A 20,442-nucleotide genomic window follows, 5' to 3' on the forward strand; every position below is an offset into this window, starting at 1 on the left:
CATGTGTGTATGAGGGTGTAGGTGTGTGAATGCATGTGTATGAGGATGTGGGTGTGGGTGTGAATGCATGTGTGTATAAGCGTGTGTGTGTGTGTGAATGCATGTGTGTATAAGCGTGTGTGTGTGTGTGAATGCATGTGTGTATGAGGGTGTAGGTGTGTGAATGCATGTGTATGAGGATGTGGGTGTGGATGTGAACATGCGTGTATGAGGATGTGGGTGTGGGTGTGAACATGTGTGTATAAGTGTGTGTGTGTGTGTGAATGCATGTGTGTATGAGCGCGTGTGTGTGTATGTGAACGCATGTGTGTATGAGGGTGTAGGTGTGTGAATGCATGTGTATGAGGATGTGGGTGTGGGTGTGAACATGTGTGTATGAGCGTGTGGGTGTGTGTGAATGCATATGTGTATGAGCGTGTGTGTGTGAACGCATGTGTGTATGAGCATGTGGGTGTGTGTGTGAACGCATGTGTGTATGAGTGTATGGCTGTGTATGTGAGTATGCATGCGTGTGTATGTGTATAGGTGTGTGTGTGTGAATTATGTGTGTATATGTGAATGTTGTATGTGAATGTTTCTGTGTGTACGTGATTGTGTATATGTGTGAATGTGCATGTGAGTGTGTATGGTATGGGAATGTCTGTGCATGTACATGAATGTGCATGTGTGTGAATATATGTGAGTTTGTGTCTGTGTGTGTGTGTAGAAGCAGCACAGCAAGCTACCAGAGACTGAAAAATTTCTTTGCCTCCATCAGAATTCAACTGATGCAGCACATTGGGCTCAGAATTCTAAGAAGCCAGCACAGGAAGGAGAAGGAGGTGGGCCGTGGGATCACTCTGCGTGGACACTGCTGGCTGCCTTGGGCCTCCTCACCCATGGCACGTGCCAGCTGGCTCCCAAGCCCCTCAAGCAGCCATCACAGAATGCCCCACTTCCCTGAGAGGCTCAGGCGGGGCTCACACCTGCCCTAGACGACAGGCTCTACAGCCACCCCTAAGCAGACGGGGCAAGTCCTGACTCGATCTGGGCTCAAGGCAGGTAGGTCTCCACAATGCCCCAGCCGCATGGCTCTGCGGCCCTCACCCTGTTTCGCCATCCAGGACCCCGCAAGGGGAGAGGGAGAGTCCTCTTTACAGATGCAGGACCCAGTGCTCAGGAGGAATCTGTCACAGAAGGGGACAGGGATCCAGGAGCCCAAAGCTCAGCAGGGACTGCCAGAGGCTGGGCCCAGGGGAAGCCAGGCAGCAGCTGCCAAAGCAAATCGCCCACTGGACGGCCAAGGCCAGGAGCTGCCCAAGTCTACACGCCTGAGTCAGACCCGGGGCTGCCTCTTCCTAGGGCTGAAATCTTGACCCAGGTGCTAGACCTAGTCAAGCCTTACCTGACCCGTCTGTAAGATGGGAATGGAGATCATCCTGCCTTGCCCGTTGCTAGGCAGATTACATGGGACAACACACGGGGCAGTCGGCTGAATGCAGATCTCGGGTATGAAGCAGCGGGGAAAGTCTTTGCCTCACCTGCCCAAACAAACTGGGGAAGGCCAGCCTTGTGCTGGAACCACCCAGAAATACAAGGCGACACACAAGCAGCACTGCCCCAGGTGCATAGGGACTGCTGGCCCCTGGAACCAGAGGACATAGCCCTAAGAGGCTGCAAGAAGGGAGGCCTCGGCCACTTAAATGGGGAGTTGGACTCACCCTCCATTCTCGGTATGCTGGGCCCCAGAGGGCTTCAGGAAAACAGCAGAACAGAAAAGGCCCCCACTGGCCACAGGAAGCAGGAGCTGGAACCCCAAGGCTGTCCTCAGGCCAGCAGACCTGTGTGGTCCAGGAAGCCCTGAGCCAAGAAACTCACATACAGTGGCCCCTGCTGGATGTGCCCACAGACTGAGGCAGACACAATCCCCCCAGGGAGCACCCCCAAACTGGGCTACACCCCCTAAACCAGCCACACCCCAAACCAGCCTGCCCAGGACTCCCCTAGATTGCACCTCCTGGCCAAGAGCCTGCCATCTAAAATGACAACACCCCAACACCTCAGAGGGAATTATTGGAGACTAAAACATAAATGTTTTATAAAAGATTTAAAAGGTTCTTAAGAGAAAGGGCAAAGGATTCCAGGTCAGAAGCTTGGCACTGAGTGCCAGGCCCACCTGTGTCTCACCCAGAGACAGGAGGAGACACCGAGGACGTGGCATGCTGCAGAGAAGCTGGCAGTCTAAACCAACCCCCGCGGGGCTTCCTGGGAAGGGTGGCACCACCAGCCGCCTTGAAGCCTGGGTGGAGTACGCCATGGGGCAGGGTAGAGAGGGGAGAAAGAGCCTCACCACTGTCACCCATCAGCAGTGACAGCTGAGGGAGTGGGGGCTGCCTCAGGGCCGGCCAGGAATCCCGCCACCCTGCCCTCCACTTCCAGGACTCGACCCCATTCTGGTGGGAGACAAGGAGGAAGCTATGGGGCCGGGAGATCATCCTGTCTCGTTTTTTCTCTAAAATATACATTTATAAAGTTAGAAAGAAGCATTCTGGCAGCTCACTGTGCACACCGGATGGGGCCTCTATCCTCCCTGCCATGCAGACCCAGCTTGTTCAGTTCCTGCAGGACCTCTCACAAGCCACTTCCCTGCTGGGGTCTCAGACCCCCCAGCTATAAAATGGGGACAAGAGTCTAGGCCTCCCTGACTGTTTCAGAGGACAGGGCCTCCGGGCCAGCATAAGACAGGGACTGTCACTACAATCACATCAACCCCTGGCCCCGGGCTCTTTCAGGGCACAAATTTCAAGTTCCAGGCTGCTCCGTTCTGGCTCCATCCACCCCGCAGGCCTGCTAAGTGCACAAAGGGAAGGGAAGGGAAGGAACAAACGTCAAAGGCCAGTGCCACAACCCACCCCAGCCTCGTCCCAGGGGCCACCTGGCTGCAGCTCTGTCCCATGGCTGTGGGCGGTAGACAAACCACCCTTATAGCCCCCATCCCCTAGCCTGGGCAGTCATAAACGTTGAGCAGCAGGCGTGTGCGTGCCCACCATGTGCCAAACAGTGCACACACAGGACCTCCTTCAATCCTGAGGGCAGTTCTGCAAAGGGACTATCCCTCTTGGCATTTCACAGAAAGCCAAGATTCTGACCCAAGGTTAAGCAGCTGGGAGCCACGTACCAGGACAGGTATTCCAGAATGGTCTGGAGCAGCCCTGGCTGTTTGAAGAGGGCTGACACCCAAGGCCGCTGGCTCCCACAGAGAGGTGCAGGGCATCCTGGCACCCCTGCCTGGCCTTGAGGTCCAGCTCTGCTGGGAGACAGTGAAACCCCGAATCGAGAATCAGGACCTGAGCGCAGACGCCCAGCAACGGGCCCGGCAGCCACTTCTCAAAGTTTAATGTCTCAGCAGGTTTGGATCCCTTCTTTCAAAATACCAGAAGTAATTAGACCAGATGGACTCGCTGCGTGCCAATTTCACTCTCTCCCTCACTCTTTTTTTTAAATCAAGGCCGTTTTCAGTTAAATGAGAACAAAAAATGCATCCAAAACCCATAAATGAATACGGTATGTATACGGATTTTTTTTAACACTTAGGATTTTGTACCAGCTGAGTTCTTCCTCTTCTCCTGCAGTTGGTTCCCGCCCCCTTCCGCTAAGCTGCTCTCAGCGAAGGCCCAACGCCGTCTGCACCTGAGGGTCCACACACGGCCTCCCTGAGCCCTGGAACGTCACCGCACCCTGGGAGGGGGCAGCACAAACATGCTACCCTAATGAGACTTTCATCCCTTCTTGCCCAGACAGACTGAAAGACTTGGTAAGTGCAGGGTGCAACAGTGGCTATGGCCCTTCCCCTGGTAGTGATGATACTGTGATGGAGACCTTCTTTGGAGGGCAGGGCCCAGGATCCAGGGGACACAGAAGGGGGCATCTGGCTTTCAGCTTGAGGGTTAAGGGGATGGTATCAAGGGGGCGACATGGCAAGCCAGCAGGGGGCACAGTCAGGCCTTGCTTTAGAGAGAGCAGCACAGAAGAGGAAGAAGGAACCAGAGGGGAGGGAGCTGGTGACAAGCCTGGGAGGAGACCCCAGAAAGGTTCAATCACAGGAGAATAAACCAGGCTTGGATTTTAACTGAGTCCCCACAGCTTGCCATCCATCCATCTGGTCACTCATTCACTCATTCATTCATCCAACAAATACTTATTAAGAGGAGCTAGACTCTGTACTAAGCACTGGAGTTAGGTCCATGAGAAAGGGAGATCTGGGTCACTGCCCCCATGAAGCCTCAAATGCTCTAGTAGGATAAAAAGACCATAAATCAACTGCCAGAGTAATAAAGACAGGGTGGTCCTACACTGAATGGCACAACGGAGCAGGAGAGAGAAGCCAGACACAGACCTCATGTGTCAGATAACGGTGGTAGGAGTAAAGAGGACAGGCTTTCTACACATGCTGCTGGGCCAGGAGGGTGTCCACGTGGAAAAACCCTGAACAAGATCCCTACCTCACACCATCAACACAATCATTTCCAGTGGATCCAACACCTGAACATAAGAGGCAAAACAACAAAAGTTCTGGAAAACAATATAGAAACAAGGCCAGGCGAGGTGGCTTATGCCTGTAATCCCAGCACTCTGAGAGGCCTAGGCAGGTGGATCACTTGAGGTCAGGAGTTTAAGACCAGCCTGGCCAACATGGTGAAACCCTGTCTCTACAAAAATACAAAAATTAGCTGGGCATGATGGCAGCTACCTGTAATCCCAGCTACTCAGGAGACTGAGGAGGAAGAATCACTTGAACTCAGGAGGCAGAGGTTGCAATGAGCCGATATCATGCCATTGCACTCTAGCCTAGGAGACAGAGTGAGACTCCATCTCAACAACACAAAAGAAACAAGTCTTCATGATTTCAGAGAACAGATCACGGCAATAAGGTACCAAAAGCATTTATCACAAAGAAAAACACAAAGATATTTGACTACACCAAAATTTAAAACTTCTGTTCACCCGAAGGCTCTGCTAAGACAGGGGAAAGACAGGTCACAGAGGGGGAAAAGCTATTGGTAACATCACAACTGAGAAAAGGCTCATACTCATAATCAGAATACATGAAGAATCTCCATGAACCAGTAAGAAAAAGACAAACAACCCAATTATTGTTTGTAATGGACAAAAGACTTGAGCACTTCCCAAAAGAGAAAATCTAAGTGGCCAATCAACACGGGAAAATATTCTCGGCCTCACTGGTCATTAGGGGAATGCAAATGAAAACCACCCAGAGACACTGCACCAGCACACACCCATGAGAATCAACCCACTGCAAGGACTGAATGACAACATGTGAGCAAGCACTGAGCAGGGGATCTGGCTTGTGCAAAGGCTGGGTAAGCAGAGGACTCCAACAGTCACAGGCCCCTGCTCCCAATAGTTATAGGCCCTTGTCAAACCTGAGCTCCTGGGAGGCAGGCTTGATCCATTTCAGGGTCTCCCAAGCCCTGCATAGAGCCAGGCACATGACAAACCACAATGGGCCTCAGAATGTGTGACTCAACAAGCAAGGAAGTCAAAACCATTACGATCTAGCCACTGAGGACTGCTTGAGCCCAGGAGTTTGAAATCAGTCTGGGCAATGTCATGAGAACCCCTCTCTACAAATAGTTTTAAAAATCAGCCGGGCGTGGTGGTACATACCTGTGGTCCCAGCTACTTGGGAGGCTGAGGTGGGGGGATCACTTGAGCTCAGGCAGTCGAGGCTGCAGTGAGCTGTGACAGTTCCAGCTAGGGCGACAGAGCAAGACCCCATCTCCAGGGAAAAAGAAAATCTGACCTACCAATCTCCCAAACAGAGTATCTCTTAGTGGTAGCAGAAGAAAAGCCAGTTGCTATAACCATATGTTTGCTTTTTGCTTCCCCTTCCTAGCTTGCTATGTAAAGCCCTCCATATCAAGGCTAGCCTCCAAGTCTAGCAGAGAGAGAACCTCCCAGGAATGGGCCCATGCATCCCTCTGCTTAAGGGGGAATTGTCAGCCACAGGCAGAGGAACTGTGGCCCTGTAAGGGGGAGGGGGCTGGAAGGACACTAGGCCCACCCACAGCAGACCCCCTGCTTGCATGCCCCTCGCGATGGGCAGCTCACTACTTGGTAAGGCCACATCACCTCTCCCCTGGACTCCTGCCTATGGAGGAGTCTTCCCGCACTGCTGAGACTGCCTCCTGTCACTTGCCTCTGTCCCCTGCTCTGCCGTCTACCTCCTAGGGCCACATGGTGAATATATCTGCCTCTCAACCCGGTCGGCCCTGCCCACATGACCGGCTGCAGCCGCTATTCGGTCACTCGTTGCTAGTGTCTCTTCCATCCCTGCTCCCTGCCTGCTGGTCTAACTGTGCTTCTAAAGCTGGAGGGAATGCCTCCTGTAGTCCACGTGGTAGCCAATATGTTGAGGGCAGAGGGGAAAGAAAAGGAAAATCTGGAACATCTGAACTTCCCAATGATCACAAGCAGCTCCGTCACCTGCACCCCCCGAAAGAGCCGCCATATGCCCAGGCGGCCGGCTCCAGGGGCGCGGAGTGCCCCAGCCAGAACTTCGACAGACAGCTGGGGAGGGGGTGCACAACCCCCACACCCCACTCGACACCAGGCAGGATTGGCAGCCAGGCCGGGGGGTTCTTTTGCTGTGAATACTTTTTTAGGGGCTGGTTAATGCCACTTCCAATTGTGTCGCTTCTAGCATCACCTGGGGATACCGGCAGCTGAGTGTCCCTCTCCACCGAGAGACTCTCGCAGGGTAGTGTCCTGCGCTCCCCAGATCACGTCATGTCACCTTCCCAGTCGCTTGGAAGCCCAGGCTCAGAGAGGCTACCTGACACCCTCAAGGGTGAAGGCTGACCTGCAAAGTCCTGGCTACCAGCAGCATGGTGGGTGGATGGGGGTATGGCCAGGGACCTGGATTCTGGCAGCACCAACACGATCTGGCTGCCCAGCCTCTGCTCTCTTGCTGTCATCCACCCAGACCCCTGGAAGCCACACTCAGCTCTACGGTCCCCAAAATGCCCCAGGCCCTCTCAAGCCTCCTGGCCTTTGCCCAGGCTGTTTCCTCTGCCTGCCGCACCGTTTCACCTGCACTTAGCTGCCTGTATCTATTCAGCCTCTGGCTCTTCCCACAGGAAGCCTCCCCTAACCCCAGCACCCAAGGCCCCTCCTTCATGGTTCTTCCTGATGATGGAATTAGCTGTTGACAGTCTCCCATGAGAATGTAAATCCCATGAAGGCAGCGGCATCTGTCTGTCCACACCATGTCCCCAGGGTCTCCCTGGCACTCCGTACAACCTTGATAAATGAATTAACAAGTTTATTCCTGAGGGCATGAGGACATCAGCTCGATCCCCAGGCCTCAGTCTCCTCAGGGGGCCAAAAGGGCCCGTGTGCACCCAAAGGCTATTCTGAGGACGGAGACCTGCCACACGGGAGACATTCAGACAGGCAGGGAATGGCCTCCGCCCTGGAGCAGGAAGAGCTAGGACCGGGAGCCTGAAGGGTCACCCCCCAGGTGCCCTGGGCAAGCCACATCCCTCCCTGGACCTCTACCTGCCCTTCTGTAAAATGGGGTAATTGCAGGCCTAGCCCTGCCTTGGAGTTTGTAGAATAAAACTAAATGGTTATTCTCTTCCTGGCTCCCCAAGGAGCACCCCAGTGATAATAAATGACCGCAGCCATTCTCCAGGGCCTTCCTTTGAGCCAAGCCTTCACCTGGATGGGCCCACGCAGACCTCACAACCCCTCAACAAGGCAGGCACTATCATTTCCCCACTACACAGAAAGACCAGAGAAGCTGAGCCACCTGCCCAAAGTCACACAGCTGAAAAGTGGTGGTTTCCCAATTTGAACAGCCTCCAGTACTCAAAGGCCCTTGTCTGGGACCTCACAGGTTGCAGGGAAGGTTCATTGAGACTGTATCTATCATGAGGTCCAGGGAGATGACAGCAGGCACCTGCCGAGGACAGGGAAGATGGGACAGTCCTGCACCTCCCCACCTTCCCCTCTGCTCCATAAGGAGGCTGTGGCAAGATGAGACCAGGTCCTAAATCTGCCCACAGCCTCCAGCCACCAGGTGGTCACCATGTGGCACCAACCAGGGCAGCCCAGGGGTTTCCCAGACACTCTCTGCTGGGGCATGGTGGCAGGGACCCAGCCTCCCAGGGGACGGTAGAGGCCAGGGTGGCTTGGCGTCCATTCCGTGGCACCACAGCGGCAGACGCAGGCAATCTGCTCACACCAGTTGGAAACTGAGTGAAACTTGCCCAGCAAATGAGCCCAGGTCTCACCTCCACCACCTGCTCCCAGCCCCAGACAGGGCCTGAGAGGAACAGGAGGAGCATCAGCTCACAGCCTCCCTTGTGGGACGGAGAGGAGGGGGCATTCAGCCCTTGGTGTTAAGGGTTGTCAAGCGACACGACCCAAGAGCCTGGCACAGAGCCTGGTACACAACAGAGGTTCAGACATGTGGGTCTTCCCCTGCCTCCTGTGCCTGTGGAAATCTCATGCCTCTTTTGGCCCCAGTTCAAATGCCCTCTCCAACAGGGAGCCCCTCCTGGATCTCACCAAACCCTTTCTGGGGCAGGGTCACGCGGCCCCTGAACCCATCTCCTGGGCTCGAGTTCCCTTGTCTGTCCTTTGGCTTTTCCCACTCCCTAGCATGGCATAGGCTCTGTGTGTGCACCCAGCGGGTAGGGGGTCAGGGAGAAAGAAATGACACCGCCTGCTTGTGCTCAGACCCTGGGGATAACCAGGAATGGGAGAGCCCAGAACTGCTCACACTGGAAGACACAGAAGCAAAACCGGAAGCCACTGGTGGCTGGAACTCAGAGCAGCTGGACCACAGCAGGACCACAGGCCGGTCTCACTTGGTCCTCAGGCCCACGACCACAGCAGTGCCAGGACTTGGCCTCCGCTGGCAGACGGCCAAGGGCAGGGCCCACTCCTGGACTTTAGTTTGCTCCTGAGCCCAGGGAGCCAGTGGTCAAAGGGGCTCTTCGGAGCCCAGCTGTGGGGTGCACAGAGCTGCGCTGTGTGGGGGAGTGGGCAAAACCCTGAGTGATACCTGGTAGCCCTCCTCCCCACCATCCTCCACCCAACACACTGGGTGCTGAGCAAAGCTATGCTGGAAGAGTAAGCTCTGCAGCAAACAACAAGAATGAGGTCTCTGTAGTAACACTAGGCTCAGCCGAACCCTCCTGGCAGCCTTACAACCACCCTCTGGAGGAGCCACACTCTCACTCTCATTTTGCAGAGGAGGAAACTGAGGCACAGAGAGGTTAAGTGACTCACCCAGCATCATACAACTAGTAAAAGATGAGTCTGGCTAGGCACAAAGACTCACGCCTGTAATCCCAGCACTTTGGGAGGCCAAGGTGGGTGGATCACCTGAGGTCAGGAGTTCGAAACCAGCCTGGCCAACATGGTGAAACCCCATCTCTACTAAAAATACAAAAATTAGCCGGTCATGGTGGCAGGCTCCTGTAATCCCAGCTACTTGGGAGGCTAAGGCAGAGAATTGCTTGAACCCGGGAGGTGCAGGTTGCAGTGAACTAAGATTACGCCACTGCACTCCAGCCTGGGCAATAGAGCAAGACTCCATCTCAAAAAAAAAAAAAAAAAAAAAAAAAAGGTGAGGCCAAGATTTGAGCCCAAACAGTTGGGCTCCAGAGCCATGCTCTTAACCTCTACAAAATCTAACTTAATCAAAAAAGCAGTTTGCTGAGGAGACGGGTAAAAACCACTGGGCAGAGATCAGTCCAGATTCCCAGGGACTGCAGGCCTCCGCCTCTCACCATGCTGACCCCTACCTGCCCACCTGCCCACACACACCTGACACTCCAGACTTTCCATCATGCCTGGCTCACCCCCAGGCTGTTGCTTGCTGATCCTCCTCCTAGACTGCCCTCCTGGTCTTCGGCCTATCAGACTTCTCCAGATCTGAGCTCTAGTGGCCTGTCAGGCAGACTCAACCATCTCCCCTCCTCTCCTTGTCCTTGGCACTGACCTCATCACATCCTTGAGTGCCCAAAGGTCCTTGTCTGTGACCTCACTGTCTGCAGGGAGGATTCACCAAGAACCTGTACATCGTGAGGTCCAAGGAGATGACAGCAAGCACCTGCCAAGGCCAGGGAAGAGGAAACAGCCCTGAACCTCCCAGCCCTCCCCGCTGCTCCATGAGAAGGCCATGGCAAGATGAGACCAGGTCCTAAATCTGCCCACAGCCTCCAGCCACCAACCAGGGCAGCCCAGGGGTTTCCCAGATGCTCTGTGCTGGCAGTAGCTCTCTCTGAAGTCTCTCCACCCAGGCAGGCCCTTTGTGCCTCTAAAGGGCTCCTTAGCCTCGCTGACTGTGCTGCTTCCCGATCGTGCAGCCTCAGACCACGTTACTCCCCCTGCCTGTGAATGCCTTTCTCTTCCCTCAAGGCTCAGGTCACTCCACACCCTCCAGGGAGCCTTCCAGGATCAAGCCACACTTTTAAGCATATGTGATCTTGCCTTTCCATGTATGAAGCCAATCTCACCCTGCCAGCACTGGACACCCTGTGGCCGATCATTCTGTCCACCTATAGAATAGGGATAATAAATTAATCCTCACAGGGCTGAGTAAGGATTAGAGATAAGGTTTATGGAGCCTTTAGCCTAGGACATAGATTACTGTAATTGCTCGGAAATTACTTCCTGCCATCACCATTATCATCTTCACCATTGCCTTCTCCTTCATCATCATCATCACCATCACCATCACGATACCATCATCACCAACACCACCATTATCACCATCATCACCATCACCACCCTCACCATCATCATCACCATCACCATCACCAGACCATCATCATCACCAACACCACCGTTATCACCATCATCATCACCATCACCACCCTCACCATCATTATCACACCACCATCATCATCACCACCATTACCATTATCACCATCACTACCCTCACCATCATCATCACACCAGCATCATCACCATCATCATTATCACCATCACTACCCTCACCATTATGATCACACCAGCATCATCACCATCATCATCACCATCATCATTCTCACCGCCATCATCATTGCCACCATCATCACCATCACCACCATCATCCTCCTCATTACTATCACCACATCATCACCATACCATCATCACCACCATCATCACCATCAGCATCAGCATCACCATCATCATCATCATCATCACCATCATCATCACACCATCATCACCATCACCACCAACACCATCATCATCACCATCATCACCACCATCATCACCATCAGCATCAGCATCACCATCATCATCATCATCACCATCATCACACCATCATCACCACCACCACCACCATCAACACCACTATCATCATCACCATCATCACCATACCATCATCACCACCATCATCATCACCATCATCACCATCACCATCACCACGCTCACTATTATGATCACACCACCATCACCATCATCACAATCATCATTCTCACCATCATCACCACCATCATCATTACCATCATCACCATTACCATTATCACCATCATCACCATCACATTACTACCATCATCACCATCAGCATCATCATGATCATCATTATACCATCATCATCATCACCACCATCATCATCATTACCATGATCGCATCATCACCATACTATCATCACCATCATCATCACCATCACCATCACCACGATCACCACCACCATCATCATCACCATCACACCCTCACCATCATTATCACACCACCATCATCATCACCACCATTACCATTATCACCATCACTACCCTCACCATCATCATCACACCAGCATCATCACCATCATCATTATCACCATCACTACCCTCACCATTATGATCACACCAGCATCATCACCATCATCATCACCATCATCATTCTCACCGCCATCATCATTGCCACCATCATCACCATCACCACCATCATCCTCCTCATTACTATCACCACATCATCACCATCACCATCACCACCATCATCACCATCATCACCATCAGCATCAGCATCACCATCATCATCATCATCATCACCATCATCATCACACCATCATCACCATCACCACCAACACCATCATCATCACCATCATCACCACCATCATCACCATCAGCATCAGCATCACCATCATCATCATCATCACCATCATCACACCATCATCACCACCACCACCACCATCAACACCACTATCATCATCACCATCATCACCATACCATCATCACCATCACAACCATCATCACTATCACCATCACCACGCTCACTATTATGATCACACCACCATCACCATCATCACAATCATCATTCTCACCATCATCACCACCATCATCATTACCATCATCACCATTACCATTATCACCATCATCACCATCACATTACTACCATCATCACCATCAGCATCATCATGATCATCATTATACCATCATCATCATCACCACCATCATCATCATTACCATGATCGCATCATCACCATACTATCATCACCATCATCATCACCATCACCATCACCACGATCACCACCACCATCATCATCACCATCACCACCATCCCCATTATTGTCACCATCATCATCACTATACCATCAGCATCACCATCATCACCATCACCACCAATATCATCATTATTACCATCATCATTTCTCCCAGCCCCTGACATATGCATCTTTTTTGTGTGGAGGAGGAAGACAGCATTAGGGAAAGATTCCTAGCATTACAGAATATTCATTAAAGGCAGGGATTCTGGAACCAAATCGCTTGGGTTTAATCCCAGCTCTGCCCCTTCCTAGCTGTGTGACCTTTGGCAAGGTCCTCGCCCACTCTGGGCCTCAGTTTTCTCACCTGTGAAATGCAGATAATAGTGCCTGCCTGTAGGTGAGCTAGTATCGCGCACAGCATAACACAGGGTACAGCTGATAATACTATTTTCAGTGAGACACAGGGGAAGAGAGGCCCAGAGAGCAGCAGTCACCTGCCTAGGTTCACACAGAGGGTGGGGGGCAAGATTCAGTACTGAGCCTCGCATCCGGAGCTCCCTGCTGCTTCTCCCATCCCTTACACCCCCTGCACTCAGCCTCAGCTTTGGTCTCGCCAGCAGGCAGGACCAGTGCCCAGGCTCACTCACCATGGGGAGCCGTAGATCCGGAAGCCCCGCACGGTGACCTCCGAGTCCTGAAGGTAGATGCAGTTGGTCAGCAGCGACTGCACGTTCTCATAGTTCTCCGGCTTCAGCTTCGACACAGATGGGAAGTAGTAAAAGTCCTGCTTGATGAGGTCGGCCATGAACTCCTGGTCAAAGGTCAGCTCGTGGTTGCCTGCGATCACGATCTTGTACTCGTAGGGCAGGCTGCCTGCAGGGGCGGACACAGACAGACATGCAGCACACAGCTGTCAGCTTTTCCAGAAGCCACAGCATGGCTGAGAGAGGGGCGGCCAGGAAGAAGCTGCTGGAATCGCTGACGGGGTACCTGCTGCCAGGCCCCCAACAGGCGTCTTCATCAGATCAGAGGAGGCAGCAGCCCGATCACTGTCCCCATGGTCCTGCCTGCCCAGGCCTCCACTGGCCATCGGCCCCTGAGATCATCGGGAGGAGGCTGGACAGGTTCCTCCCAGGCCGCTAAGCTGCAGAGTGCCTGGCCTTATCCTGGGACTTCTCTGCCTCTGTTTCTTCTTTCTGGACTAGTTGTCTACTGGAACAAGACCCCTCAACCTGCACCCCCAGTCCTAGCTATCACCAGCCTCATGGTCCCAGGCCCCTACCCCCTGGGTATCTGGAACTCTTTATCCTCCATTTTCCGAAAGGAATCACAAGGTCTTTGCAGAACCCAGTTCAAAAGTTTGGAGACCCCACACTCAGGAAACATTATAGGGCCTACCCCTATTGCCATGGAAATTCAAAGCCAAAATGCACTCTAGATGGAATCAAAACAAAAATGTCTATGTATACAGCCACCGAATTACAATAGTGTCATTTTAGCTTTGCCATGTGCAAACTTTTGGGTAGTTCTTCCAAGGCACACATCTTTCTCTGGGGTCCAGTTTTACAGATGCCCTAGGCAGGAGTGTGCACTGCCACCCAGGAGACTGGCTGGGGGCTGATTTCTGGACAGCTGCCTGGCAGGCTTCACCCACCAGGCTGCCTGTATACAGGAACAAGACCACCATGGCTCGGCCGGGCGCGGTGGCTCAAGCCTGTAATCCCAGCACTTTGGGAGGCCGAGACGGGTGGATCACGAGGTCAGGAGATCGAGACCATCCTGGCTAACACGGTGAAACCCTGTCTCTACTAAAAAATACAAAAACTAGCCAGGCGAGGTGGCGGGCGCCTGTAGTCCCAGCTACTCGGGAGGCTGAGGCAGGAGAATGGCGTAAACCCGGGAGGCGGAGCTTGCAGTGAGCTGACATCCGGCCACTGTACTCCAGCCTGGGCGACAGAGCGAGACTCTGTCTCAAAAAAAAAAAAAAAAAAAAAAGACCACCACGGCTCTTCGGTCTTAGTAAATGCCACTCGCCCCTGTGCCCCCTACTCCATCTGAGAGCCAGCCTGACCCCAGGCTCGGGCCCCTGACTCCCCAGTCCCCACCAGCCTCAGCTGCTGGGCTTTCATGGGCCTGGAGAGTCCAGATAGTACCTGTAAGCCCTGATTTAGATAAAAAATGAAATGTTGAAAGTGCACTTGGAGACCCAAGCCTTTCTCCCGGCCCCTCCTGGGTGGAGAGTGCCCTGGTGGGTCAGGCAAGTAGCATATGAAGGCAGCAGCACAGCACAGGGGCCTCGGGGAGATGGGGGCCCAGACAGGAAAATGGTGACATTTCATAACCAGTTCACAAAGCAGTAACTGTGGCTAACAGACCGACACCTTGTGAGGCATCCCCTCTATCCCTGGGAGACTATGACCTTCATCTGCTAAGTCACACACAAGGCAAGGTGCTCGAACACTCCTCTGGCCGTCAGGCTCCACTGAGCCCCTTCCCTGACACCCCCTTCACTCCTCACCCTCCTGGGCAATGCCCAGCAGCACGGGCGCCATGCTCTGTCCCCTGGGACGACACAGCAGCTCAGGAACAGCAGAGCCTTTTCCGCCAGGACCAAAACCTCTGCCTCTCCCGCTGTGTGAGCATTCCGTGGGGAACCGAACTCCAGAAATGTCTCTGCTCCAAATACTAAGGATTGGTTTTCTTATTGGAAACGGATGCTCGCAATATGGGCTGAGACTCAGAAGATGTGCCATCACACACAGCTCTCAGGAAGCACTCTAGGAAGAGCTCGCCTCCCCATCCCTTATGTGAGCTCCCGGGAAGGGCAGAGTGAGGTTTACCGCAGCGCATGTCCTATAACTACAGCCATTATTATATCCTAATTGCAATGAAATAGAAGAGTCCAGAGCCCCTTTATAAGCTTCTTCTCTACTCCCAGCTAGATAAGACCTACGCCGTCTGTCTAACCACATGCCCTATGGCCACAGCAAATGACCAGTTCCCAGCCTGGCCAGGGAGGGTAGGCCAGGGCAGTGAGAAAGGGAGCCCTGAGGTGAGACAGAAGTTCTCTGCAAAACAGGAAGAAAATCCCAATCTACTCATAGCTGACTCACCGACCGCCCCAGACTGCTTTACAGGTTTGAGAAAGCACTGCTCTTTCTTCTTCAGGATTTATCAACTCCAGGGTGGGGGGCCACTGGTACATAGCAGGCCACAGAATCTCAGCTCCAGCAGCCTAGATCCCAGACCCACTGTGCCACCAACGAGCTGTACGACTTAGCTTCCCTGTGCCTCAGTTTCCTCACCTGTAAAATGAGAAAAGTAACAGCTACCTTGCAGGACTGTTCTGATATTATAGAAGATAACCAATGCACAAAACTTTTGATATTCAAAAAAACCAAAGAGCTTCCCTGGGCTGCAGTTTGCAAACTAGAAGCAGGCAGGCCAGACCCACCCACAGACATATTTTGTTTGGCACAACTTTTTTTTTAAAACTTGAACTTGTTGCCAACATCAAAAATCTGAGACATTCCTAATGATACTTCATTACTTCTGTTTTCTAAACATAAAGGAATAAATACAATTTAACCTCTGGCCATCCCAGACCAGTCAGGAAGTGCTGAGTGTCTGTGTCCCCTTGGACAGGATGAATGCATCCAGCTGGCCCCAGTCCCCACCTGTCCCTACCGTCTCACACCTAGTCCGCTTCATTCATTTGAAGGTACTGCCCACTCCTAACAGGCATTTGGGTTTCTGTCCCTGGGCACGTGAAGGGAACAGCCTGGCCCTGGTCTGAGGTTCTTCCAATCAGGCTGCTGGGCTGAGATTCTCCAAGCCCCTTCCACCTCCCCGACCCTCCTCTTGTTCATCAGGGCCCACCCTGGCCCAGGAGTGCTGGGAACTCTGCTTGCTGTGCTCTTGGGAGAGCTCCAAGAACATGGAGGCAGACGTGTTTGCTTCCCCCAGCTCTGTCCCTAGCAGGCCCCAGCAGGAGTCTGGCGAATGAAGCCGCCCACAGCCCCACAGTGCGACCAGGCATGGTATGGAGAAGCCCTCTCCGGTGAGGCTCAGACTGCGGAGAGGAGGGAAGAGGACTGCGTGGGCCTGAGCAGCTGGCAGTGGGCCGGGGAGGACACAGCAGGAAAGATGGCCACTTCCGGGCCCCTGGTGGAGAGCTGAGCTCTCATTTCCCTAGAGCACCCCCAAGGTACTTGGTTCTATTATCTCCTCTTTGCAGCTGAGGAGAATGAGGTTCAAAGGCTGGGAAACCCACCCAGGCCCCACGGCTGTGGAGGGGACGCTGGTCCAGCTGACCCCACACCTCTGGACGGGTGCCTCAGACTCCTCCAAGGCCAGCAGACCTAGAGTCAGTGTGCAACCCCTCATCGAGCCCCTCCCCAAACACACTGCAGCAAGGAGGCAGCCAGAACCCCCAGCTCAGGTCGGGGGTGGCCACCATCACTGCCTTCAGCTCTGATTCACCGCATTTCCACTTCAGATCACCCATCAATCCTGCCGCCCAAGCTGGGGATGTGGAGCCCGCGCTCAGGTATTTACGTCATGTCTTGGACTGGAGGTGTTACTTAAGCAAATTAGCAAATTACTCCAACTGTACAGTTCCATTTATTTCTGCAGCTCCTGACTACTGGGGGTTGGGCGGGGCACAGAAGCTGTCAGCTCTCCCCTCTTCTTCTCACCCCAGCAGCGGATGACTGAGGCTTCTTCCCTCCCAGAAAAGGGTGGATGGGGCACAAGGCCAAGCTCCTGTACATAAAGCTGGGCAGCAGGGCAGGAGCCACCACCTGCTGGGGTGACACCCTCAAACACTGTCTGTTCCATGGCTTGGAGGCAAAGGGACATCCACTTATGAACACAGAAACTGTCCAGCACCACATCCCTCTGAGTCCAAAGTCACGAGTATGCCTGCGGATGTCCACCTGGACTTGGCAATTCACCAGCTGTGCATAACCTTCACAGACACTTAACTGTTACTATCCCCAGGTTACATCAGAGAAAACTGAGGTCCAGGGAGAGGTTGCATAAGATCACACAAATCAATAGCAAAATGACTGACAATTACAGAGGACAATGGACATTTGGTAGACCCTATGGCAGTATCCTGAGGTGCACTCTGCACCATCATGCTACCCTGACTCTCAGTGGATGGATGGATGGATGCATGCATGCATGCATGGATGGATGAATGGTTTATAGATATGGATGCACACATGGATAGACAGATGCATGCATGGATGGATGAATGGTTTACAGACATGGATGCACACATGGATAGACAGATGCATGCATGGATGGATGAATGGATGGTTTATAGATGGATGGATATATAGATGCACACATGGATGGATGGTTTATAGATGGATGGATGGATGGATGGATGGATGAACGGATGGTTTATAGACAGATGGATGAGTGGATGAATGGGTGCTTTGTAGATGGATGGATGGATGCATGGATGGTTTATAGCTATGGATGCACACATGGATAGATGGATGCATGCACGGATGAATGAATGGATGGTTTATAGATGGATGGATATATAGATGCACACATGGATGGATAGTTTATAGATGGATGGATGGATGGATGGATGGATGGATGGATGGTTTATAGGTAGATGGATAGATTGAGTGGATGAATGGGTGCTTTGTAGATGGATGGATGGATGCATGGATGGATGAATGGTTTATAGATATGGATGCACACATGGATAGATGGATGCATGCATGGATGAATGAATGGATGGCTTATAGATGGATGAATATATAGATGCACACATGGATGGATGGTTTATAGATGGATGGATGAATGGATGGTTTATAGATAGATGGATGGATGAGTGGATGAATGGGTGCTTCGTAGATGGATGGATATATAGATGCATACATGGATGGATGAATGGATAGATGGATGGCTTATGGATGGATGGATGCTTTATATGTGTATGGATATATAGATGTACATAGAGATGGATGAATGAATAGATGGATGGATGGATGGATGGTTTATGGATGAATGGATGGGTGGGTGGATGGATGCTTTATATATGTATGGATATATGGATGCACATATAGATGGATGGATGGATGGATGGTTTATATATGTATGAATATACAGATGCATATATAGACGGATGGATGCCTAGATGGTTTATAGATAGATGGATACATAGATGCATACATAGATGGGTGGATAGATGAACTGACAGATGGGTGGATGGATGCATTTATCAATCAATCCATCCTTACCTGGGTCTGACTGTCTCCTTTACACCAACTGACCTCTGTGTCGTCCCTTTTCCTCAAACGTTTCCTCCAACTGTCCCTGGTAGGACACTTTTTTCAGACTCACCCTCCTTACCCACAGTCTTGATTGTCCATCTCTGAATCTTCTCCAATTAAACCTGCTCTCTTGCAGGTGGGTACGGGGGACAAAGAACGGAAGTTCCGGCACGGCCTGACCATCCCAGAGTGGGGAGGAGGAGTCTCGTCCTCTGTTCTAGGGCTGCTACCTCTACTGTTAGAGCCTAAGGCTGCATTAGTTTTCCAGTGTTCACATCACCCTGCAGTTCTTACCAACGCGAACATGGATCAAATTCCCAGTGACCAATCATCAGAGGCTCTCTTGCTTAGTTTCATCACAACCCTCCATCTAAACAGTGAATGAGGGGAGTGTTTTGGGGACCTCAGCCAACTAACTGATTTGCAGGGACTTTATGGGGAAAAATTAGATGAATACAAACTCTTCCGCCTAATGCCTGCACTGAACACAGAGGAAATGGATGTTGTTCTCTTTGCCCTTTCCTGCTGCTGTTCCTCCCTGCAGCAGATAAGATGGCTGACACACAGGGACGCTTCCCCATGGCCCTGAGGAGAGCTGCCTGAGAAGCCACCAGAAGCACCTGAACCTTGGGAAAGCAACTGTTCTCCAAGCAGGAGTGGAAAGAGATTAGGCAGCACCAACCCTGGAGACCAGAACATAACGTGACCCCCTGAACCAAAGATGGATACAACCTGGGGAAGCCGAAAGAAAAAGCGTCTCCACACAGCAGCCCTGGGCTGGGCACGGTGGACAGCAGTGAGGGTGCTGGGGGCTGTGCTTGCCTTGGTAAGGCTCAGCAAGGGCACAGATGGGTCCAAATGCCTTTTCTTATCCACCTCCCCTCATCAACCCAACGGAAGCTAAGAATCCACTGAGCCTATCCTGAATGCCCCTTAGGCTGAATGCCCACTTTCTTCCCTGAAGTTGGATCCACTGCAAAGCCCCCAGCCCTGGTCAGCTCTTCATGAGCCCTGATTAAACATGAGCCCAATGTTCCCACGTTCCAGACCCCGGCGAGGCTCCGCTGGGGACACAGTCATGAACCAGACACCACAAAGAGGCCCGCAGATCTCCTAATCCATGCCGCTCACTGGACAGGAGGAAACTGGAGCTCAGAAAGGGGAAGAGACTTGTCCAAGGTCACACAGCAAGACAGTGTAGGGCTAGGACTTGAACCCTGGTCTCCTGCCTCAGAGATGTCCGAACAATAACCAGCCTCTGGTAGGACATGCCTGATGAGTAGACAGTTTAGGGGGCTGGAAGGGTATGAGAACATCTCGGAAGAGAGGAGCAGGGACTTGTGGCACCGGTCAGACCCTGAAACTGGAGACACGCCAGTCGGGCTCTGCTAGGTGGGCGAGGATGCTGATCTCCCCGCCTCTGCCACAAGCACCAGGTCCTTGATGCCAAAACCAGTCCTACCTCCTCTTGCTTTTCAGAGCTGGGGAGCAACGCTACACATTTGTATTCTCCATGAAAATATTCAAACCATCTTCCCCAAATGCCTCCTTTTTCCCCCAGCCAGATCATTCAAGATCCTGGCATTTGCTAGCCATGGATTTCTTGGTGAAAAGATGTTTAAGTATTAACCAGGAGAGCACTAGAGGATGGCCCCATTGTTTTAACTTTTCATT

General features: G+C 52.4%; 1 protein-coding gene across 1 annotated transcript in view; it reads right to left on the reverse strand.

The window, feature by feature from the left end:
- MPPED1 (metallophosphoesterase domain containing 1) overlaps nt 1-20,442 on the reverse strand; it is an 86,790-nt gene that overhangs the window by 22,033 nt on the left and 44,315 nt on the right. Inside the window, exon 3 of the mRNA XM_033233692.1 lies at nt 13,117-13,342. Coding sequence (XP_033089583.1) covers nt 13,117-13,342 — 226 coding nt within the window. The remainder of the gene's footprint in view (nt 1-13,116; nt 13,343-20,442) is intronic.

This window comes from Trachypithecus francoisi, unplaced genomic scaffold (assembly GCF_009764315.1).
Source record: "Trachypithecus francoisi isolate TF-2019V2 unplaced genomic scaffold, Tfra_2.0 Lachesis_group14, whole genome shotgun sequence".
Taxonomy (NCBI): domain Eukaryota; kingdom Metazoa; phylum Chordata; class Mammalia; order Primates; family Cercopithecidae; genus Trachypithecus; species Trachypithecus francoisi.